We start from the raw sequence: 25,567 nt of genomic DNA on the forward strand, positions 1-25,567 counted from the left end.
CCACTGCCTCCCACAGTTTGATCAAACTCATGTTAGTAGCTTCCAGAACACTGTCCAGCCATCTCATCCTCTGTCGTCCCCTTCTCCTTGTGCCCTCCATCTTTCCCAACATCAGGGTCTTTTCCAAAGTATTGGAGCCTCAGCTTCAGGATCTGTCCTTCCAGTGAGCACTCAGGGCTGATTTCCTTCAGAATGGATACGTTTGATCTTCTTGCAGTCCATGGGACTCTCAAGAGTCTCCTCCAGCACCAGAATTCAAAAGCATCAATTCTTCGGCGATCAGCCTTCTTCATGGTCCAGCTCTCACTTCCAAACATCACTACTGGGAAAGCCATAACTTTAACTATATCGACCTTTGTCGGCAAGGTGATGTCTCTGCTTTTTAAGATGCTGTCTAGGTTTGTCATCACTTTTCTCCCAAGAAGCAGGCATCTTTTAATTTCGTGACTGCTGTCACCATCTGCAGTGATCATGGAGCCCAAATTATCTGCTTAGTGCTACATTGAATTCCTCCTCTTTTCTCAGAATTAGCATTTGAATCACATTCAGGCTCAAACTCCACATTATACTAAGCCCATTATTCTAAAATCATGCGTAGTGCTGGCCACATTGTCTCCTACCAAAAGTCACCCCTCCCCACAGCTTCTAATTTTCCTGAAAGTGTCTTTTATTGGAAAACCCTTCCTGTATGTCATGGTCCCATTCTAGAAGCATTTTCAATAATAATAATAATAATAATAATAATAATAATAATAATAATAATAATAATAATAATAATGTAACAGTTAAACCCCACCCCTAAATTTGGACAATTTAGATAGCACTTATATATTTAAACACATATTTATGTGGTTTACATTATAGGTTAAAACATCTTCAATAAAAGACGTACTACTAAATTAAACATTACACATAAAAATCAGCTACAAACATACAAGAAACATTGCACATTGCAAGGCATAGCAAGGCGCTTCTGAACAAGGCTTGTTTTCAAATATGAAAACATAGCAGCATTAAAACCAGCAAAAGCACAGCGAAACCTTTAAAACTGCAGAATTCAAGAACTGAACACCTTCTGGAATATTTAAAAATGAATTTCAACAGCCATCTAAACACAAAGAGCTGGTCTGATCTCCCTGGAGGAAGTATTCTCTACCGCAAATAAGGCCTTGGATGTGGAAATACCAACAAAATCTTTGCTAGAGATGGGCCAGAGAGCAAGGGCTCCCATCAGGCAGTTTCATATGGCTGTACTTAAGATAAACCTTAAAGTCCTAATTGGCTGATTTCTGTGGTAAGACAGCTGAGGGACCAAGCATGTTTTGCTGAGCTTCCACATTTCAAGCTGTGCTTCAGAGTGCCTAAGGGTAGAAAGAACCTCTCAGGAATCTGGTTGACCCCATTGGAAGGCAGAGGGTTGCCATTTCCAGCTTAAGCTCCCTCATTAATTGTGCTAATGAGCTGTAATTCTGCAGCTCCTCAAGGGCCTGAGGCCTCTTCCACACCACTGCCAAGCAACCTGCAGTGTGATCTGTCCTCTACCTCAGATGCAGCTGAGGAGAATTATACTTCCACTATTAAAAGCAGTGGGTTGCATTGAACTAAATTTTACTCAGAACAGACCGACTGAAATTAAGGGTTCTAAGTGAGTCATCACTATTCTTCAACATCGTTGTACTGGTCATTTTGTTCAGATGCCCGATTACCGTCTTCCAAAGCAACTACTCTCTTCCGAACTTAAAAATGGAAAGCGTAATGCTAATGGTCAACAAAAAAGGTTTAAAGACTCTCTCATGGCAAATCTAAAAAAAATGTAGTATAACCACTGACAACTAGGAAACACTGGCCTGTGATCGCTCCAGTTGGAGAACAGCCTTTAGCAAAGGTATCATGGACTTGGAAGATGCTCAAACTCAGGATGAAAGGGAGAAACATGCTAAGAGGAAGCCACATTTGGCAAACCCTCACCGTGATCAACTCCTGCCCGGAACCCTACGTCCCCACTGTGGAAGGATTTGTGGATCCAGAATTGGCCTCCACAGTCACTTACGGACTCACTGTTAAAACTGTGTTCATGGAAGACAATCTTACTTGGCTACGAGTGATCACCGAAGAAGAAGAAGAAGAAGAAGAAGAGGAGGAGGAGGAGGAGGAATTCATTTCAATGGGTCTAACTCAGAGGAGTACTTACATTTAATGCAACCCAATGTCAGAAGATTTAAAATAAAAACAAAAAAATAAAAGTGAATGCATTGAAGAATATGGTGGATATGACAAACCACCATCTGGGAGAAGTTGCAGCGAGGTTGGCACAAAAGTAAAGGAAGGTGATTCCAAAACAAATGCTTAATGAGTCCTGCAGGTTGATAACATGGTTTTGCATGAAAAACCCTCAGACTTGGAGAAACACTTTTGCCAAAACAATATACAAATGGTTGGGCTATCAGAGAGCTGAGAATATGGGTACCCCACAACTTTTGTTATCTTCTTAATTGCATGGAATTTTTGATTTACTTCCTGATTATGAATTAAACTTCCAAAGGTCTCATGAATCTCCTATCCTTCCACCATGGGAAGGAGGCCACCCTTGTACATTTCTTGTAAAATTCATCTAGTTCCCAACCAAGGAACATACTCTCAGACATGATGCAAGAGAGAAGGAAATATTTCGGTGGAAGATCTGATATCCCCTAACCCAGGGGTCTGCAACCTTTAAGACAAAAAGAGCCACTTGGACCCGTTTCCGAAGGGGAAAAAAAACTGGGAGCCGCAAAACTCGTCATTATAAAAATAACTTTTTTTCACTTTTTATTATTATTTCTTTGTTTGACCCCTCAGAATTACTCCTCCTCATAGAAATAAACGTTAAATTAACAAGTTACCTTTTTGTGTGTGTGTGTGTTCTTCACTCCCCTTCAAAACAGTGACCAGCGCACATGCCCCCTTTCAATGCAGTGACCAGCGTACATGCCCCTTACAATGTAGCGGGCGGGCGGGAAGGTGACATCGGGATGGAGCATGACTAACGCACGCACCGCCCCCATGCGACGTCACAGCCAGTACAGCGCCCACACAGTGGGGAGTGTTGGGGCGCACAATGCGCCTCCTCCCTTCGCTAGTATCCGCCCCGGAGCCGCGGCAAAGGTGTAAAAGAGCCACATGCGGCTCCGGAGCAGCGGGTTGCCGACCCCTGCCCTAACCACCCAAAAGAGGTGGGTGCTTTTAGGAATACCCCAGATGGTGAGAAACAAACAACAATAACAAACTGCATAATTTTATATTTCCAGCAATATTTTGTTTTTAACATTTGGACATTTAACAAGGACCTTCTGTGATACAACATTAGCTAAGGATTTCCTGACAATATTAGCTTTACTATGACTGCACCCAAAAGGGACGCGGGTGGCGCTGTGGGTTAAACCACAGAGCCTAGGACTTGCAGTTCAGAAGGTCGGCGGTTCGAATCCCCGTGACGGGGTGAGCTCCCATTGCTCGGACCCTGCTCCTGCCAACCTAGCAGTTCGAAAGCACGTCAAAGTACAAGTAGATAAATAGGTTTATCTACAGCGGGAAGGTAAACAGCGTTTCCGTGTGCTGCTCTGGTTCCCCAGAAGCGGCTTAGTCATGCTGGCCACATGACCTGGAAGCGGTACGCCGGCTCCCTCGGCCGATAAAGTGAGATGAGCGCAGCAACCCCAGAGTCAGTCACGACTGGACCTAATGGTCAGGGGTCCCTTTACCTTTACCTATGACTGCACCTAGGTAAACAGTGATACGCAGTTACACAATAGTAATTTCTTATGAAGATGGGACTTAATGCTGCGTCTCGCCATGAAGACTGCTCAGACAGACTTGAGACATTACTCTCCTTTTGCCTGGAATTCCCCTTCTTACTTTTTCCTCTCCCCGCGCCACCATATCTCAACTCCTTTTTCAGTACCTCCCTTTTGCTTTTAATATACGAATTAGGAGTGGGAGTCTGTTGTTCAAATGGCAGGCATTTATACTCTACCCTTTAGCTAAAAAGACTCTAGAGCAGCTTACAAAAATCAGTACTAATCGGTATCATTTATGTTTCATAATCTCCCTTTCCCCTTTCTTCGGACCACCAATGTACTCCCCTTCTCGCATTCTTTTTTGGACCCTATCTGTAAAAATCTTCAGTCATTTGAAAACTAGAAAGTTAAATAATAATAATATTAAAAATCAGTACCTTCCATGCGTTTAACGATTATGTTTTGCAAAATTATAAAGAACACAAATTTCTTCGTCTTTTTTTTTAAAATCTAAACTAAAACAAGTTTCCTTGGATTTGCTGAAAACTTTTCACAGCATCGTCTGAATGATCTCAGCAAGCATTTCAATTTCAAATACTCTGATTAATTCTACTTTTAGTTAAATATTTTTATTTACTTACTTGATTTTTTTTGGGGGGGGAGCAGCTGCCCCCCTGGCTATGCCCATTGTACCCAGCAATGGAATTTCCCCCCGTCGCCCTGTTGCACCCCCTAAATCTGTCTTAGGGGTTCCCACAATCCTCTGGAGCAGATGTGGGATGGGTGACAAGGCATGCGTGGAAATGGGGCTACCTTTGAAGGTGGCCCGGAAACTACAACAAATCCAGAATGCGGCAGCTAGACTGGTGACTGGGAGCGGCCACCGAGACCATACAATGCTGGTCATGAAAGACCTGCATTGGCTCCCAGTACGTTTCTGGGCACAATTCAAAGTGTTGGTGCTAACCTTTAAAGCTCTAAACAGCCTCGGCCCAGTAGACCTGAAGGAGCGTCTCCACCCCCATCGTTCAGCCTGGACACTGAGGTCCAGCGCCAAGGGCCTTCTAGCGGTTCCCTCGCTGCAAGAAGCCAAATTATAGGGCACCAGGCAGAGGCTTTCTCGGTAGTTGCGCCACCCTGTGGAATGCCCTCCCACTAGATGTCAAAGAGAACAACAACTACCAGACTTTTAGAAGACATCTGAAGGCAGCCCTGTTTAGGGAAGCTTTCAATGTTTGATGGACTATTGTATTTTAATATTTTGTTGGAAGCTACCCAGAGTGGCTGGGGAAACCCAGCCAGATGGGGTATAAATAAATAATAATAATAAATAATTATATAAAATCTTGTTGCACCAGTAATCTTTGAACAGATGGCCAAGTTGAATACTGCCCCATACCTTTAAAGCACATCCACACCTCAAATAACCCTGAGAGCTGTAATTGACTCCCCAGAGAACTACAATTCCCAACACCCCTAACAAATTACATCCCAGGATTCTTGGGAGGGCCATAAAGATATGGTGCGTACATAGTATTGGTGACTCTATTTCTGCTCCATTTTGTTGGCACTCACCACCTGTGATAGCAGTTAGAGGGAGCTATACATAAGCAAGACAATTTGTTCCGCATTTCAGGGCAAATTTTCACCAAAATACAGTGGTACTTTGGAAGTTGAATGGAATCCGTTCCGGAAGTCCATTGGACTTCCAAAACGTTCAGAAACCAAGGTGCGGCTTCTGATTGGCTGCAGGAAGCTACTGCAGCCAACCGGAAGCCCCGTCGGACGTTCGGGTTCCAAAGAACGTTCGCAAACCAGAACACTTACTTCTGGATTTGCAGTGTTTGGGAGCCAAAATGTTAGACTCGCAAGGCGTTCAGGATCCAAGGTACAACTGTACAGTGGATGCTCGGGTTGCGAACATGATCCGTGCAGGAGGCACGTTCGCAATCTGCAGTGTTCGCAACCTGCAGCGCCACATCTGCGCACATGCGGGTTGTGATTCGGTGCTTCTTCGCATGCGCAAAGGCGATTTAGTGCTTCTGCGCATGCGCGACCGCCAAAACCCGGAAGTAACCCATACTTCTGGGTTTCGGCATGTCCGTAACCCGAAAAAATGCAACCTGAAGCGTCTGTAACCCGAGGTATGACTGTACTGAGATTCAACACAATCAACACAACAACCAGATTATACGTTTTGGCATGGAAGGGTTTTAATTTAGCATATTTAAAAGAACACAAAGCTGGAGGCCTGAACCGTAATTTACTCCAAGGTTATGTAGAAGAACTTAACTACACAAATTACAAACGACGTGATTAGCAAAGATTAAATGCTGGCAGCGGGGTAGGGGGCTAAGCCTTCTCTCCCCAGCTGCGATCTCAGTTAAAAACCATCTCGTGCCTCAATTAACATTAGGAAAATAGTGAATTCCAATGGGACGGCTTTCCCAATGCTAATTGGCACATGGTGAGAATGGGAGGTATTTTACTGAGGCCTTGGCTGGAAGGCTTAAACCTTCCTGTGTGCTGTGGGGCCAGTGACTTTGGCTTTTCTGTGCCTGGTACTTAACTTTTGAAAAATAAAAATAAATGTCCTGATTGTGTGGCACTGGTAGACACACCAGTGCCACACGATGTTGGGTCCTTGCAGACGCCTTGCGTCGCCTTCCTTCTGTGAGGAGAGAGCTGAAAGAAAGTTTCACGCAACACACACTCAGTCCTTCCCAGCGAAGGCCCACAAATGTCTCTGATGATATATCTCAGTCCCGGGACAACACAGGACATAACGGTGGAGGGAAGGCAAGGAAAGAAGGGGAAGGGAAAAAAAGGAAGTGGATTCCCCTCATCTCTTCCCTGAAGCCACAGCTGCTACTGTTTATTAGCCAACAAAGCATCTGTTTTGATTTTGCTATAAATTACTGACAATTCATTAAAAAAACCCCAACACACACACACGCGCGCGCACACACACACACACACACCACGGCATTCACCAAATATCTCAACCGTAATAAACATTTGTTTAATTTGCTTTTTAGGTTTGAACTGATTTTGTAACACAAAGTCTTTCTATATGGCCTCAGGTTCTCTTTTTTGAAGCAAAGGAGAAGTGGGGTGGGTGGGGGGAAAGCCTTGATATATCATGTTGTTGGCAGGAAAATAAGTATTACTGTAGAGGGAAAGAATTTATAGAGAGTCATGTAAAACAAATGGTTCATAAACCTTTGGTGCATGGAGCAGTGAGTGATGAGCATTTTTACTGGTCTGCAACCAAACTAGGATGCCGTAAAATAGGGGCAGGAAGGCATTTGTGCTGCGGAGCCACTTTCAGTTAACGGTACGGTGCCTTTTCCCACATCCTGACGAAAGACCGCAAGCCAAAGGTGCTCCAGACATAATTTCCTCTTCGTACCAAGTTCTTTTATTGCTAAACGCCGTAGACACAATAAACACTGAGCAATCTCTTATCTAGCTGAGGGATGAGGAAGCTGTGACCCTGCAGATGTTCTGAGGGACTCCAGGGCCCGTCTGCTAAAGCGTGCATGGTCAACAGCTAGGGATGATGGGTGTGGTAGTTCAGCAACACTTGGAGAGACACAGTTCCTTCACCCTTGCATTCTCCTTCGTACAAACAGAATCTGAATAATAATAATAATAACAATAATACAGTGGTACCTCGGGTTAAGAACTGAATTCATTCCAGAGGTCCGTTCTTAACCTGAAACTGTTCTTAACCTGAGGTACCACTTTAGCTAATGGGGCCTCCCACTGCTGCCGCACGATTTCTGTTCTCACCCTGAAGCAAAGTTCTTAACCTGAAGCATGATTTCTGGGTTAGCGGAGCCTGTAACCTGAAGCGTATGTAACCTGAAGCATATGTAACCTGAGGTACCACTGTAAATGCCACTTTAGCTAATGGGGCTTCCTGCTGCCGCCGGAGCACGATTTCTGTTCTCATCCTGAAGCAAAGTTCTTAACCCGAGGTACTGTTTCTGGGTTAGCGGAGTCTGTAACCTGAAGCATCTGTAACCCGAGGTATAATATTATTATTATTATTATTAATAATAATAATAATAATAATAATAATAATAATAATAATAATAATAATAATGGTGGTTGTTTTTACCCTCCCTTCACAAGGTGCCCGGGGGTTACAGCAATTTAAAACTCCAGTATTAAAGCAAGTTTTCAAAAAAATAAATAAAAATGGGACACACACACACACACACACACACACACACACACACACACACACACTATCAAAGGGCAGGGTAAAGAGATCATACCCTCCAACATTCCTCAGCTGAAAATAGGGACATTTCTCACTCCTCTCCAAGTGACCCTCCTTGACCTCCCCTCCATTTTGTCCCCCCGCCCTGCAGAGCATTTCCTGTCAGAAGAAGGGCGAGTGCTGCCACCAGAAACCCAACGAGACACAGCACAGTTCTGAGAAAAACCCTTAATCCTGATTTCATTTTATTCTTCGATAGATTTACAAAAGTGAAAACGTGCACCAATAAATACATTTTAGAAAGGGGCAAGATTAGACGCAGAAACACAAAGCATTTCTAAAAATAAATAAATAAAGGCTCCTTGCACTCTGCTCCAATCCCTCTTTCTTCCCTCCCAGGGTGGCCCTGCCCCGTGCCTGCACCTCAGAGCTGACATGACAGCAGTTCTCCTCCTCCTCCTCCTCCTCCTCCTCCTCCTCCTCCTTGCCTGTCCTCCAGCAGCCACTACAAGCTGCCTAAGGGAGTAGGCTGTAGTGGTGGCCATGGAGAGGCCACAGAGAGGCAACAGGATATTTCCTTCCTACCACTATTGCCGCTGCCGCTCAGGACAGGCTCATCCTCCTGGGGCTTGGCAGAAGCAGCACTGGCAGGAGAAACAGGGACATTCCGGGATCAAATCAGAAGCTGGGATGGCTTTGGGTGTCCCTGGAGAATAGGGACACTTGGAGGACATGAGAAGTGAATCTTCAGCATATGATAGAAACTATTCAAGGAAGGTGCCAGGTGTACCTCTTTGGGGAAGGAATGCCACAACCTGGACGTTGTTGCAGGGAATGCCCTCTCCTGGACTTTTATTCCCAAAACGTTTGAGGGTGATGGAACTACCTGGACGGCTCCTTCTGCTGATCTTCACACCTGAAAGGGTCTTCAGCTGCCGTCTTTTGGATATTTAGGGTCTAGGTTGCTCAGAGTTTTGAATGCTAAGGTGAGCGCCCAGGAATGAACTGGCAAAGAATATTGCTGTTTTAAAACAGAGGTAACATGATTTCTAAACGGGACGCCAGCCAGCAATCTGGCTGCTGTTCCTTTTTGGACTGGGCGAAGTTTCCGAGAATGTAGTAACTTCAGGAAACGCTCATGTGGTCAATTCATGTTTATTTTGGAATGGTCTGTTTAGCTGCACTCACTCACAGCCACTATGCTTGGGTAGTACAAATATGCAAATGCTAAAGGTGGCAGGATTTTGCGGCTGAAAACCCATCCTGATTTTAGGAAGTGCCGGGAACTGTTTTCATTCTCTTTGCTAAAGGCCAGAAAAAACAGTCTGAGTGGCAGGTGGTTGCCTAGGTGTATTACCAGGATGGCTTAAAAAAAAAAAAAAAAAAAAAAAGACAGGCTAGATATAGCACTATTAAAATGGAAACCTCAATAGCAAGCCTGTTCAAGCTATACTGAGGATGGCCTTACCAGAGAGTGCTCTTCTTCCCATCCACCCAACCAGAAAGTGCGGCTGGGAGTTAGGAGCCACCACAACCTATGAACAAATTCATCCAAGCTTCGGATTTTACTAATATTTGTGGGATTAGAATGTAGCCTGCTTTACAAAGGTAAGGATCACATCCGTCGCTCTTCACACTTTCCCCATTGACCCAACTCCCCTGTAAAGTTCCTTGCGGGATTCCCCACCCCAGCCTATCACATACCCTCCGATGTAATAATAATAATTTTTATACCCCGCCCATCTGGCTGGGTTTCCCCAGCCACTCTGGGCGGCTCACAGCATATAACAGAACATACTAAAACATCAAACATTAAAACTTCCCAATACAGGGCTGCCTTCAGGTGTCTACTAAAAGTTGGGGAATTCTTTATCGCCTTCACATCTGAAGGGAGGGCGCCACTACCGAGAAGGCTCTCTGCCTGGTTCCTTGTAACCTCACTTCTCGCAGTGAGCGAACCCGCAGAAGACTCTCAGAGGAGAACCTCAGTGTCCAGGCTGAACGATGGGGGACAATGTTTGAAACCCTACCTATTCCCAGCTTTGTTGGAGAGTCACTTTTAGAGCATCAATTCTATTGGTTATTTCTTATACAGTGGACGCTCGGGTTGCGAATGTGATCCGTGTGGGAGGCACATTCACAACCCGCAGCGTTCGCAACCCGCAGCACTGTGTCTGTGCACGCTTGGGTTGTGATTCGGTGCTTCTGCGCATGCGCAACTGCTGAAACCCGGAAGTAACCCGTTACGGTACTTCCGGGTTTTAGTGCGTCCATAACCTGAAAAAATGCAACATGAAGCATCTGTAACCCGAGGTATGACTGTATTCTCTCCTGAAGCAGTTCACATCAATTTCTTAAAAATATATATTTTATTTGTTTGTTGTTGTTGTTTAGTCGTTTAGTCGTGTCCGACTCTTCATGACCCCATGGACCAGAGCACGCCAGGCACCTCTGTCCTCCACTACCTCTCGCAGTTTGGTCAAACTCATGCTGGTAACCTCAAAAACACTATCCAACCATCTCATCCTCTGTCGTCCCCTTCTTCTTGTGCCCTCCATCTTTCCCAGCATCTGGGTCTTTTCCAGGGAGTCTTCTCTTCTCATGAGGTGGCCAAAGTATTGGAGCCTCAGCTTCAGGATCTGTCCTTCCAGTGGGCACTCAGGGCTGATTTCCTTAAGAATGGATACGTTTGATCTTCTTGCAGTCCATGGGACTCTCAAGAGTCTCCTCCAGCACCATAATTCAAAAGCATCAATTCTTCGGCGATCAGCCTTCTTTATGGTCCAGCTCTCACTTCCATACATCACTACTGGGAAAACCATGGCTTTAACTATACGGACCTTTGTTGGCAAGGTGACGTCTCTACTTCTCAAGATGCTGTCTAAGCCTGTCATTGCCCTTCTCCCAAGAAGCAGGCGTCTTTATTTGTTTGGTTTTTGCTATTTAAAGGGAGACCCATTTTTCAAGGCCAAAATGACCTGTCATTTCCATTTGGAGATGACCTGATTCTCCCCCTGCCTGGGTTTTTGCTTTGGTAGCAAGCAGCGGCTTTTGCTTCTTCACTAGGAGTAGTCAACATGTTACCCTCCAGATATTGCACTCCAGCTCCCATGATCCCTAACCACTGGCCATGTTGGATGAGGTTGATGGAAGCTGGAATCCAAAAATAGCTTTCTGATGGTAAGAGCTGTTCAAGAGTGGAACACACTTTCTTGGAAGGTGATGGCCTCTCCTTCATTGGAGGTTTTCAAGCAGAGGTTGGGTGGCCATCTGTCATGGATGCTTTAGCTGAGATTCTTTAAGAAAGAAATTTTGTATCTGTGGATTGCTAGCACAATCCAATATTGTGCTTGTCCATATAATCCTGCTTTGTAACAGTCGCTGCTTACTGCAACCACTATTATGCTATAAGATCAACTATCCTGTAATATTACATATGGTATGTACAGTTGTTTATGGTTTTTTATATGAGGTCCAGTGCCGAGGCCCTTCTGGCGGTTCCCTCATTGCGAGAAGCAAAGCTACAGGGAACCAGGCAGAGGGCCTTCTCGGTAGTGGCGCCTGCCCTGTGGAACGCCCTTCCAGCAGATGTCAAAGCGATAAACAACTACCTGACATTCAGAAGACATCTTAAGGCAGCCCTGTTCAGGGAAGTTTTTAACGTGTGATATTTTACTGTATTTTTGGTTTTTATGGAAGCCGCCCAGAGTGGCTGGGGAGGCCCAGCCAGATGGGCGGGGTATAAATAATAAATTATTATTATTATTATTATTATTAGTATTATTATTATTATTATTATTATTATATATTAATTTTGCTGTAAAAATGTGTGAGATTATGATATTGTATTTATTTGCATTACCTACAGCCTGTTCTACTGATGAAGCCTAGGATGGCGAAACAAGGCAAATATTCCAGAAACCCTTGTCTTAGACTCTGTGAAAGAATTCTGTGGAACTGTAACAAACCTTCATGTGGATTATTGGACTCTATGAACAGACAGGTGGAATAGACACTTATACATGTATGGACCTTATGCATGAACTGACTAGAGAATGAACTGATCCACTGGGTCTTCTGCTTTTTTCGTTGAACTTTATGAGACTTCCGTTGAAATCTACAATTTGATACAATGAATAGTTTACCTTATTTATTCAAAAGTACAGCTGGTTATGTCTTGTGTGTTTATTAGCTGAGATTCCTACATTGCAGGGGGTTGGACTAGATGACCCTTGGGATCCCTTCCAACTCTACAATTCTATGATTCTGTTATTTAGTCATTTCATTGACAGACATCCCCTTCCCAATATTTGCCTCTCTTTCACCAGCGTAGGCAACTGTTCTTAAATATGATGCAACTAACCATTGTCTGTAATATAAAGACGGTTCTCCTTTTCCAGTAAGTGCCAGGCTATGTTTGTGTGTCTGAATCTAGGTCTTGCCATCTGTTTCATCAGCAAAGCCAGCCTCCCTATTAATAGCCCATACAAGGAGAAGAGAATGAGAGTGGGAGACTAGAGGAGACTGTTTGGAGGTTTCAGAAAACGGGATCGATCGGCAGCCTCCACTACCCACACATCACCTTTTGCTGATGTGTGGAGAATTCGGAGCAGTACCTGAGTACTGGATAGAGAAAGGGCGAGTGTTTATATTTTATAACCCACATTTTCACAAAATATTTCAAGGCAGCTTACAGCATATAAAATGCAGCCTGTGTATATCTATACAACATAATGAAAAACATTTTTAAAAATAAGTAAATACTGGTTGGTTAAAATAAAAACTAAAGAGTATAGTTTGCAAAAGACATCTACAAGGCAGGGATGGTTCCGGACAAACCTCTACAAGCAGGGAGTTTCTTAGGCAGAGCCTGCCATGCTGAAAGCTTAGTTTTTAGTGTATACTTATAACCTTATAAACGCCATCTCCAACTCCTCAGAAGATTCCATCAATGGTGTCTCCAAAAATTGTTACACATCACTTGGGAAGACAGGAGAACTAATGCCAGTGTACTGGAAGAAGCAAAGATCACCTGTGTCGAAGCAATGATTCTTCAACATCAACTTGGTTGGACTGGTCATGTTGTGCAGATGCCTGATTACCGTCTTCCAAAGCAACTACTCTATTCTGAACTTAAAAATGGAAAGCGTAATGCTGGTGGTCAACAAAAGAGGTTTAAAGACTCTCTCAAGGCAAAAAAAAAAAAAAGTAGTATAAACACTGACAATTGGGAAACACTGGCTTGCGAGTGCTACAATAGGAGAATAGCCTTTACCAAAGGTGTCATGGGCTTTGAAGATGCTCGAACTCAGGACGCAAGGGAGAAACGTGCTAAGAGGAAGGCACGCTTGGCAAACCCTCACCATGATCAGCTCCTGCCTGGAAACCTGTGTCCCCACTGTGCAAGGATGTGTGGATCCAGAATTGGCCTCCACAGCCATTTACGGACTCACTGTTAAGACTGTGCTCATGGAAGACAATCTTACTCGGCTACGAGTGATCACCAAAGAAGAAGAAGCGAAAGCCAATCAAACCTCAGTAGACCCTCCAAGTGTCCCTATTTTCCAGGGACAGTCCCGTATTTACAGAAGCCGCCCTGGTTTCCGATTTGATCCTGAAATGTCCTGATTTTCCTTAGGATGTCCCTATTTTCCTAGATGTAACCTAGCCAACACCAGCTTGATTGCTTCTATTCTATTGGATCATAAATTACCTTTCTGTAGAAATGGTGAAGCCGCCAGTAGAAAGCTAGGATGGCATATCTGCAATACCTTTCAGGCTTGTGTCAACTGAGTAGCTCATGAGATATCTATGTGTGAGTACTGGTAGCAATACCCATTCATTTTCCTATGGTGCTAATGATGGGCTTTGGTCTCCTATTCTGTGGGAACTGCTTGGAAGATCTCATTATGATGCCTGGCCACCTTATCATACACACATCACATCTAGTTTAGTGATTTCCTCTACGTTGGAGCTGTTCAAGCTGTAGTAAATTGGATTTACCATATACTGCAGTTTGTTTTCTCCTAGGAATAAAATGCAAACATGCTTTGCTATGAATTGGAACCAAACTGACAACAGATGTTCTCTAAAGACACAGCATAAAGAATATGCAATTCCGCTCCACCTGCATTTGACAAAAAAATACCACTTTCTTCTAATGCAAATGTTTTGCTCAAAGCAGGGAGCACTCCCCCTACCTTCTTCCTGCCAGAATCTACTACATAGAGTCTGCTATTCTTCCATTGCATCACTCAAGGAAAAACTCTATCACACACATTTTAATCTTTTTTTATATATATTGGTGTTTCTGAGGTAGAAAAAATAACCAACATGATGTATTCTCTCCTAAATGTACAGATCTGCCATAATAAATAATTGGAGGTCCTCCCAGGGGCGAACGGAGGCTAACCGACACCCAGGGTGGGGCAAAGCGCTGGCTGCGCACACATTGCGCCGCTATGTACAATGCATGTGTGGCATTGCTATGTAAGGTGCATGTGTGGTGTTGCTACGTACAGCGCATGCGTGAGACACTGCATGTGCGTTGTATGTAGTGGTTTGCCACCGGCGCCATACAGACGGTAGCGGGATCCTCTGCTTGCGGCTGCAGCCATGGAGGATCCTCCACATGCGGCTGTGGCGGTGCGATGGCTGCTTGCACCGCCTTGCCCAGGGGTGGCAGGGCGAGCACCCCATGGGGTGCCTTCTTGTCACTCCCCCCAGACATGGCACCTGGGGCGCACTGCCACCTCTGCCCCCCTTGCGATGCCACTTGCTCCTCCATACCTCACCTTCCAGTATCTAGGAGATTGATCCTAACCTGCAATTTATCACATGCCTAGACTACTTTCCCCATAGAATAAAATGATCATTTTATATTTGACTTCCATTAGTAATGTTTCATTTCAAAATCTCTGTGGTAATACTTTAAGGTAAAGGTAAAGGTACCCCTGCCCGTACGGGCCAGTCTTGACAGACTCTAGGGTTGTGCGCCCATCTCACTTAGGAGGCCGGGGGCCAGCGCTGTCCACAGACACTTCCGGGTCACGTGGCCAGCGTGACAAGCTGCATCTGGCGAGCCAGCGCAGCACACGGAACGCCGTTTACCTTCCCGCTGGTAAGCGGTCCCTATTTATCTACTTGCACCCGGGGGTACTTTTGAACTGCTAGGTTGGCAGGCGCTGGGACCGAACGACGGGAGCGCACCCTGCCGCGGGGATTCGAACCGCCGACCTTTCGATCGGCAAGTCCTAGGCACTGAGGCTTTAACCCACAGTGCCACCCGCGTCCCATAGTGGTAATACTTTAGTTTCCTGTTAATTATGTTGCCTTGAATGTCTACTTGACTTTCTTCAGTAATGTTTTACTTGATGTTTTAATGTTGTTGCAAGCCACTTTGAGACCCCCCCCCCAATATAAAGTGGTTAGGAAATGAAATGAAAAAATAATAACCTGCACACTGTGACTAAAGGTAAAAGGTAAAGGACTCCTGGACGGTTAAGTCCAGTCAAAGGCGACTATGGGGTTGCAGTACTCTTCCTGCTTCAGGTCAAGGGAGCCAGCGTTTGTCCACAGACAGCTTTCCGGGTCATGTGGCCAGCATGACTAAACCACTTCTGGCGCAACAGGACACTGTGACAGAAACCAGAGCTCATGGAAACACTGTTTACCTTCCTGCCGCAGTGGTACCTATTTATCTACTTGCATTGGCATGCTTTTGAACTGCTAGGTTGGCAGGAGCAGGGACAGAGCGATGGGAGTTTACTCCGTTGTGGGGATTCGAACCGCCGACCTTCCAATGGGCAAACCCAAGAGGCTCAGTGGTTTAGACCACAGCGCCACCCACGTCCCTCCACACTGAGACTAACAGCATGTCCTCAGAGGAGGGACAGTAGAGAGAACGAAGCCACTTGAGAAATGTTGGGTAGGTAGTCTAAAATTTCTTAAACTTGTATAATCATGGCCCAGTGCAAAAGGTTATTTCCTGGCATTTGCAGGTAGGGCTGCGAGAGAAGCGGCATGAAATCCTGGAACACCATTGCCAGCCATTGAAGACAACATTGAGCTATAGGACCAATGCCTGACTTGGTCTAAGCAGCAGTAGCTAGCAGGGCAGCATAGACAGGGTTACTGAGAGGGCAAGGGGCAAGGTCACCAGAAGTCCCTCTTGGTAACGCACATAACATTGCGAAGCCAGGAGGGCAGGGCGATCCCGCTCTATGCTATCTTACTGGCCTCTATTGGGCACAAGGCAGTTTTTCATGTTTCGGAGAGGAATATCAACAGAAACCCAAATGGACAGAAAAATGACAATCCAGGTCTTGTATTACAGATGAGATACTATACAGTACTTGCATGCTTTGTTTGTACTTGAGAGCAAGCCTGTAAATAGTTGATACCAAAAAATATTAAATTAGGGGATATTGCAACTATAGAGAAACTAACAACAGTAGAAAAGTTGATCAACGACACGAGGTCATTGAAGGAATTTCAGCTTCCCTGAATGATTGGAAGAACGGTACCTGACCCATATCTCTATTATTTTGTAACGCTGGTGGGTTTTGTTTTTGCTGTTGTTTTGGAAATATAAAGGAATGAAAAAGAGATTTCCCCAGGTTCCAACTATTCTTCCCATCTCTTCTCCATCATATCTTCATGCAAAGCTTTGGGCTGTCAGAATTTCAGAGCTGTCATCTCTGCAGCACATTGTTACAGTAGAATAGCTGTGGAAGGGTAAACAGTTTTAACATTCATGAACAGTTCAGAACTGACTCTTCACTTGTCTTTCCTAAACCACATCATGGTCACATTCATACAAATTTCTGTCCATCTATTTCACACTTTCTAAAGCACAAATCTTCAATTTGTTACATGGTTTGGAGATGGTTACTTTGTTATTTGGGTGATAACTGTCAGCGCTCAAGATAACTGGAAAGCATGTCTGACTTTTTATTTCTGAAGAATGTATGGCAGCTGGAAGACTAAGTGTAGACTCTTCTCTTTGTTGTATTATTGTTGTTCATTATAATGATCAAGCTGCAGATCAGATCACCTGGATTCGTTTTCCAAACGAAGAAATTGCTCCTCCTTGAGTCCTTGATACCTCCTTGGTATCTGCCAAAGCTTCCTACCAATTTTATTTGAGGGTGTGTGTATTAAGCAATGTGCACACTGGTTTTGGCAACCTGCTGGTATTATTATTATTTTTGCAACACATGTATATTTCTCTTAGCATGTGCACCTATTCTTTAAGCAAAGCAACATGCACCTATTTTTTAAAAAAAATCCAGTTTTTTAAAGGGCAAGTGCTGGGATCAAAATACCCCGCATAATTATAATGGGATAGATCCCCTAAATAAAGTCTGGTTTTTTTGCGAATAATGACTCACGTTCTGATACTTTAAAAGTTTTATAATTGGATTTGCTAACAAATGAAATGGGTCACAATGGATCACATAAATAAATGAAGCAGAAGTGACATCTGGTTATGTTCACACTGTGTTTTGGTTAACACTGGTTTATTTTCTTTTATACAAAAAATTAGAAATAGCGACAAAACATAGTTCAACAAGAGGGTGGCCGGGAGTGGGGTTGGGAAGAGCGTTTGTCCTGTGCTCAGTGAGGATTTGGCTAATCAGAGTCCTTATTTTTACAGACACAGTTAGGTTCTGAGAAAAGGAAATACAAGACATGTTACATTATATCCATGCAACAAGTAATGGCCACAAAATGATGGATGTCAGAAGATCATTCCAGAGGTTCTTTGCATTGCTATGTTTCCAAATCATGGCTTTTGCTCACCTTTGCCTTAAAACAGTACACCTTACAAACAAGTGACATAGACACATATTAATTTTTTTATATGGTCTAGCTGCTACAAATTTAAGGCATCCTAAGAGTCTGTTATTCTGCTGGTGAAAGTTACGTCTCATAGTTAAGTTTTCAAGTGGGAAGATTTCGGGCCATGTTTGGAGGAAGACTGAGATCCCGTGAGATGCGAGTCAAAGGAAGAATTCTTGTAGCTCTGGTTCTTCGGAAAAATCTTTGCTGTAAGATTGCTGGAGTTTCCTATTCATGTTGTTATGCCTGCAAGGAAAAACAGAAACAACAAAAAAATCACCCCTGGTCATTCAAAAGATGCCCAGTAATTTGATTTATTTCACCATGTCTTAATTCAACAGCAGTGCCAACACAGTCCCTTCTGAAATGAGTTGGGCTTAAACTGCCACAGCTGTTTGAAGATGACTGAAAAGGAATTCCAATCTCATGGGCTGACAACACCAATAATGTACTATTGGTGCTAACTTTTAATCCCATGCCTAGCAAACAATCCCAAGTCTGGCAAAAAGGTCATATTGCCTGTTTGCATGTAAGTAAAGCCCATTGAACTCAATGGGAATTCCTTCTGAGTAGACATATAAAAGCATGCTCTGTTACACAGAAGAAATCACATGTGTGAAATTTGTACTCTTTGGCCATCTAGGAAATACCCTGATTGGGTGTGTGTGTGTGTGGATTATTACAAGAAGAATTTACTTCCATCAAAACAGCTAGGGATCAAAGTGTAAAAGTGAGAAGTTAAAACAAATCTGGAAGTTAAACTAAGGCCCCTTTCTTCATGTCATAAAATGCAAAATTACCAACCAAGGTTGAAATCCTATACACACTTTTCTGAGAGTAAACCTCCGCTGAACTCAATGGCACTTACTTCTGAGAAGATATGCCTAGGATTGTACTGTATTGCAACCAGACCTTCCGCTGGTGAAGTAAAACCAAGCATGAGAAATTTTTGTCACACATGTGTAGATAATAAAAACAAACTGCTGATAATATATAGTCATTTATCATACTTTTTTGGTCTCCTTGTGCACATGCTAATTGTAAAAATATGGATTCAGTTCCCATATCAGAATGTGCAGAACATAAAGACTGGATTAGTCAAAATCAGCCTTTGATTTGTGAAAGAACCTTTTACAGAACCTATTTAAAAACGCTAAGGTGAAGATTATGAACACAGATTTAATCCTATGTATCCAGCTACAACTACTTTTGAATGGCGTTAATATCTCTTTTATGAAGTGAAGGAAATGAACTATTTTAGGCTTGTCTGAACTCCTTTGTTTGGGAATTTCAAAAATGGATTCCAACATTTGTGGCTCTTTTATGATATCCCCCCCAACCCCCCCTAAAACCACAGAACAACTGTAAATTTGGACAGGGACCTGTCAGATTGACTCTGTATCATAGCAGACAACTTCCAACATGTGCTTATTTGCTTCAGCAGAAAGGAACGTATTGATGTACTGAAAATGCAGCCATATCGCACAATCTCCAGCAAACCTTTCCCTCCCCAATAAACTGCCCATATTTTCCTATTAAATGTAAATATATCGGTATGATAAAAGAAAGCCAGATGCAGTTTGTGTATTTTTTATTTTTAATAGTAGCTGTGCTAACTGCTCTGTGTATTAAATAGAAAGCAGGGCTGTGTGTGCTTGCATATGGCAGTTGTTTTGTTCTTCAAAGTCAATGTAAACAGGAAATTATTTTCCATAGCAGCAGTCAGCCTAAGTAAGAGCTCTAATGATTCTCTCTGCTCCCAGCTACCAAGGTCTTGTATATTTGTGCTCTTAAAGCCCATCTATCACTGTCTGCTTAGAGACATTTGTAATTAAGCCAAATTATAAAAATAACCATCAGCCCTTGCCTACCTGGTGCCATCCAGATGTTTTTGCGTAGACATCTGGATGGAGGACATCAGGTTGGCAAAAGTCAACCTATATCCTGAATAGCAAGACATTCACCAAGACGGCCTGAGAGTTGAAAGCTACATATGGCTTTGGGTGCAGGATCTGTGAAATACCACTGACTTTCTATATGTCTTGGGTACAGACAATGGTCCCCTTCTCCTTTTCTCTCCCAAATAACAATAGTTATTCCATATTCAGAATGGAAGCTCACTGCTTCTCTGGTGGGCGTCAGTTTTGGACCTTCACTTTCTGGCTCCTTCCCAGCCAGCCGGACCTACATGGTCGCTGAACAATAGGGAGTTTGCCTTGGCCATCACAAACATGGGGGTTACCTCCCAGCCAGTAGCCAGGTTCAAATGGGCCAATCAGGGTCCAGGTCTTGGGGAATTCCCTTTGCTGGCCAGCTGGGCATTGGACACAGTCATGACCAGCCGGGCAGCAACACATAAAAGGGGCTGGATTTCCTATTAAGCAAAATCCACCATTACAGAGCTCAAATTATGTAACAAATCCACCATGCATTACAAATCAGGGCTTCACCCCTCCTCTAAAAAATGCCTCAACCTGTGGGTCCCAGATGTTGTTGGACTACAACTCCCATCATTCCTGACCACTGGTCATGCTGGCTAGGAATGATGGGAGTTGTAGTCCAACAACATTTGGGGACCCATAGGTTGAGAAACACTGCCTCAGGCTCATGGGCTGCCTGATCCCATATACATACCATATACATACATACAGACTACTATACATACCCAGCAGTCTTTATATTTCCAAGTCGAGCAAATAAATACATAGGATGATGTGCATAGTACCACATATTACTTCACTAGTGTGTCACTGATGGTTATACCTTTCTTTTTGGGGGTATTAGGTTAGCACTGGTGCAGACTCCTATAAATTATTTTGCATAAAAGGGGGTCAAGGATATGTTAGAAGAGAAGATACATTAGACACATGGCTGCATTTAATGTGTCTGTTTTTTTCTTTGAAAACCAGCATTAATGCTGACTTTTTTGCAGTATGAACCATAGTTTAGGGATGTGTTTTCCCCAGGACCATGGGCCAGAGAGAGAGGAAAAGGGTTAAGCAATCCTTCATGCAATCTTTGTGCCACACCTGAGGCTGTTATCTTTAAATTTAAAAAACCCAGACCTGCTAAATGAAGAACTCAGTGCCTTGAGTTGCTGCCCTGAGGACCGCCCATGTTAGATAAATCATCAATATGGGTGGCTTCCATTGAAGTTGCCCTGTTAGTGCAAGGACTTCCACTGGGACCGTGGAACTTCCCCTCTCCCTCTTCTCCCTGTGAGATCCCCAAATTGGCTCCAAAGTGTCGGTGCAACCCCCAGAACTGAATGTTGGGGGTTGGGGGTGATGCAGGGACAGAAGAGCGAGAGAAAGTTCCATTGTGCAAGCAGAAGTCCTTGCATTAGCAGGATGACTTTGGGTGCTTACTGTTGCATTTGTATGCATTTATTATCTACAAAATAATCTATTATTAGAGACCCAGCAGAGGATCGGAGAACTCTACAATGTGATCAAAAGGTCAGAAAGAAGTGCCTTAAAAGTGCCCAAAACTATTGGAAGCTGCGTAAGAGTTTTCTACAAAAAACATTTAAAAAATATCTCTGGAATATGTTGATCTGCTTAGAGTGGAGCCCAAGTAAATTAGAACCAAAATGTACTACTTCACCCAGCTGAAGGGTTAGAATTGCTCAGAGCCTTTTACTGCCTGGTTTGCTCAATTTGAAGAAATCACCCACAGAAAACTGACTTTCATCAACAAAATACTGCCGTTACCACAGTTATTGCCCATCCTACATTTAAGAAAAATTGTGGTATTTCAGTTGCTGATTCATCATGGTGACCTAAGCCAGCCAAACGGAGAGGGTATCGCTGCTTGGATGTGTCCTGCTTGCCAAAGGTTTTGCTTGCTGCAATTCTAAACCATACCAGTGAACTCACTCACATACCGCAGTTATGGAATAACATTTGCAAGCATATTTGTGATCGTAATAGCTACGTTGAGACCTTTTTTGTGTCCAAGCAAATAGAAGTATTTCCACTGAATTCAGATGAAAATAACATCTCCTCTATGACTCTCTGCTAAGGTTTAAGTTCCCAGAGTTAAGTTAGGGCGAGACATGATTATTATTATTTGAAGTGAATACGTTCCCTGTCAAAAAGCAGACAAACACCTACTTTTTCCTTTGTGAAAACCCAGGATATTTTCAGATGAACTGCCCTAGTAGACTTGGCTCTTGTTGGGCACCATTGAACTTTAAAAGGGCAAACTGAGCAGGCTGCAATCTGAGACAAAGCTGAGAAGGATGCAAAACCTGCTTCCTGCTGGATATTGGGATCACCAGTGGGAGCCCCGGACCCCATTGCATTCAATTTTGCCATAAAAGTGGAAGATTCCTATACTGTATATGTCTAAAGGCTGCCACTGCATTCTATGGGAAATAGAAAACTTGGAAGGCAATTGCCTCTGATGCTGGATTCTGGCTCCACTGTTGGAATGTCTATTGACACTGTGTCCTACGCCAGATTCTAGTTGTGTGTGTGTTTACACGCAAACCAGCCTCTCTGCCCGACCTCTTGAAGCACTGATTTTATTTGCAGGTAATAAAAGCAGGATTCCCATGGCGCTCTGTTGAATGGAGATGTCTACTGCAAGATGCATTCTGTTGTCCACTCACTTCTAGAAGTCTAGACTTTTGTAGTTTCCCAAAATACTTTGGGTATGAGAGCAACATGGAGAGACATCTGAGCGCCATGTGTCTTCCATGTTATGGTGCTTACAAAAATCTCTTGTCATCTGAATACAATCCTAGTAATAAAATAGCTTTCGTGGGGACAGAGAAAACTACCACCGATGTGAACGAGTTACTGGAGTGATTCCTGCAGATAAGATAAATATGTTCTCACTTTAATGCACTACATGCTTCACAATAACTTAATCCATGGGAAGCAAATATTTCACTGGCAATACATGGCTAATGTAATTGCAAACATTTGCTTGGCACTGTCAGGGATAAAAACGGGCCCGCATTTTTTAAAAAGAAAGGGGAAGAAAAGTACCGAGCAAATGAAACAGATCGTATGCTTGCACAAAGAAATCTAGTGAATTTTAACAGGGCGCCAAGGAATGTTAATTGTTTTACCAACATCAAGCTGTAGCTGATTAGGAAACAAATAATAATCAGGGCTTTTGGAGGTGGCTGAGATTTTAACGTTGTTGCCAAAATATAATAATAATTTAAAAATACAAGAAGAAACACTGGCTGATTAAAAAACAACAACCCTGTGGCCGTTTACATGTGATACATTTTGTCCCTGGGTTGGTGTGCAGAGAGTTAACACATTTACCACATGGCTTTAGCAAGTGATTCTCTTTAACTGTAGCTGGATGTGGTTCGCTGGATACAGGACATATGGCAGCTACCAGGACAAAACTAAATTACCCATGGGAAACTGCTGTAAAGCCAAAGCCATGATGTATGCGGAATCCATACTTAACAAATGATTAATACTAGAGTGGGGGTCTGAAGTCTGTTGTATGGATCTGAGAAGCACTTTAACCACCAAGACTGCACTATATATTGATAAAGGGATTTCCATTGAAACCAGCTGCCTAAAAGGACTTAATTCTTAACCTTATTACTAGTCTTGTCCTATCATGGCCTGCAGCTTTGCCACAGTCGGTGCCAAAATGTCCCAATAAATATATGTGTTTCCAATGGACAAGAATTGGGGAAACCAATTAATTAGTGGGTGGGTGCAACCCAATTATCACCCTTCCAAGGCCTATTGCTTGATTTTCCTGCTGTGATCTGCATCCTGAGCCATTTCATCAAATGATAAAGGAGAAGCTTGGTGGCCTCAAGTTTACAAGGTTTTGCCTAGAATAAACTTATAGATGTTACAGCACATGCATTGCCAAGCATGACAAATCCACCATTTCCTCACAAATACCTAGTTCTTAATCAGCGTACAAATGTCTGACTTAATTTATGTGAGCTTATGCAAACTCAGAATTCGGTTCTAGCATAGTTGGATAATGAAACGATTAAATTATATACGTTGTGTGTTCCTGAAAGTGCCATGAATTCTCCACCCTCCACTCCTAAAATATTTCCATGTTGGATACTTAAGAGATTGGAGACAGAGGTCCATTTCAGACCAACATCAAACTATGATTTATGGTTATGTGTGCAGGTAGCTGCAGGCCCTGTGAAAGTGGGGGAGAGGATATTTGGTGCAAGTGTATCGTGGAGAATAGTGGTGTGGTCAAACCACAGTTTGTTAAAAAGCCAGGATATTCGGGCCTGTTAACAAACAGTGGTCTGAACCAACCATCTTCTGTGGACTTCAAACACAGCAACAAAGCACAGATTTCCCCCCAAACTAGGAATGGAAACTTTAAATCTCTTCCTTTTGTACTTGAATGGGAGGAGGAAGCATGAGGGTTGCATGGTTTGTTCACAGATCTGAACTGGACCCTAGAGCACAATATGCATCTCTACATGAGAAATAAAATATCCCAAACAAGTGAAGGCAGTTAACTTTAAACTAACAAGATATAGGTGAGCAGGCACTTGAGATGCATGATTACTATTGTGGTCAATATTCATTTTTCATATTTTTTATGGAAGGAAAATCCCATAAACGCAGATATTTGAATTCACCCTTAATTACAAAGTTGCCAGTTGATTGTTAAATAAAGGTACCCCTGCCCGTACGGGCCAGTCTTGACAGACTCTAGGGTTGTGCGCTCATCTCACTCTAGAGGCCGGGAGCCAGTGCTGTCCGCAGACACTTCCGGGTCACGTGGCCAGCGGGCCAAAGCTGCATCTGGCGAGCCAGCGCAGCACACGGAACGCCGTTTACCTTCCCGCTGGTAAGCGGTCCCTATTTATCTACTTGCACCCGGGGGTGCTTTCGAACTGCTAGGTTGGCAGGCGCTGGGACCGAGCGACACCCTGCCATGGGGATTCGAACCGCCGACCTTTCGATCAGCAAGTCCTAGGTGCTGAGGCTTTTACCCACAGCGTCACCCGCGTCCCTGATTGTTAAATATGAACACCCAAATCTCAATCCCACCCCATCAGACAAGTGCTTAGCAAAAGCTGCACTTCTGTGTTAGAAACATTGGGTGATATCCCAATTCTGTGAAGCCCTGAGACCCCCAGGTATAGGGCGGTATATAAATTCAATTAATAATAATAATAATAATAATAATAATAATAATAATAATAATAATATCCAGTGTTAGTCCTACTCAGACCTAATACAACCAGTGGTCTTAAGTAACTTAAACCAATTAATATCAATGGGTCTACTCTTGAATATCACTTAGCTGGATACCACCTGGCATGTTTCTATTCCTGCAAGGGTTAAAAATACGTTGGTTTTGGTTTACCTGACACTACATTTAAATTAGTAAACTAAATCAAGTGTGCGAAAGAGATGGGATAATGGAGACTGGAGCGCACTGTCTCTTCTGACCGTAAGTGGAGTTTGACTTGGCCTGCTCCTAAGAGGAAATTTAATTTCCATTCTCATTTGGTGTTTGACTTTCATTCAAGAAAAATCTGTAACTAAAACGCATTTTTGGATTTATGAGCGCTAGTGATTTTTATGCATTACTTTGTGCCGAAGACATTAAACGAGCTCAGCAATGGTTATTAGCAAAGGACTGTAACAGGGATTTGTTTACTTCTTCTTTTTTTTTTGGAGATCAAAATTTCATTTTCTTTTACAGTTGTCGTCAATCGTTTCATTAGTTTAAGCTGCGAACA

At 43.3% G+C, this 25,567-nt stretch overlaps 1 protein-coding gene across 4 annotated transcripts in view; it reads right to left on the bottom strand.

Annotated features, from left to right (window-relative positions):
* Window positions 1-17,495: 17,495 nt before the first annotated feature.
* The window catches only part of SNCAIP (synuclein alpha interacting protein), a 130,899-nt gene continuing 122,827 nt past the window's right edge, over window positions 17,496-25,567 (bottom strand). For 3 of the 4 annotated variants that reach the window (XM_028748214.2, XM_077936106.1, XM_028748213.2), the window contains one exon: window positions 17,496-18,096. In XM_028748214.2, coding sequence (XP_028604047.2) covers window positions 18,012-18,096 — 85 coding nt within the window. In that variant the 3' untranslated portion in view covers window positions 17,496-18,011. The remainder of the gene's footprint in view (window positions 18,097-25,567) is intronic. The other variant, XM_028748216.2, reaches the window with a different exon arrangement.

Source organism: Podarcis muralis, chromosome 11, assembly GCF_964188315.1.
Source record: "Podarcis muralis chromosome 11, rPodMur119.hap1.1, whole genome shotgun sequence".
In the NCBI taxonomy this organism is placed as follows: Eukaryota; Metazoa; Chordata; class Lepidosauria; order Squamata; family Lacertidae; genus Podarcis; species Podarcis muralis.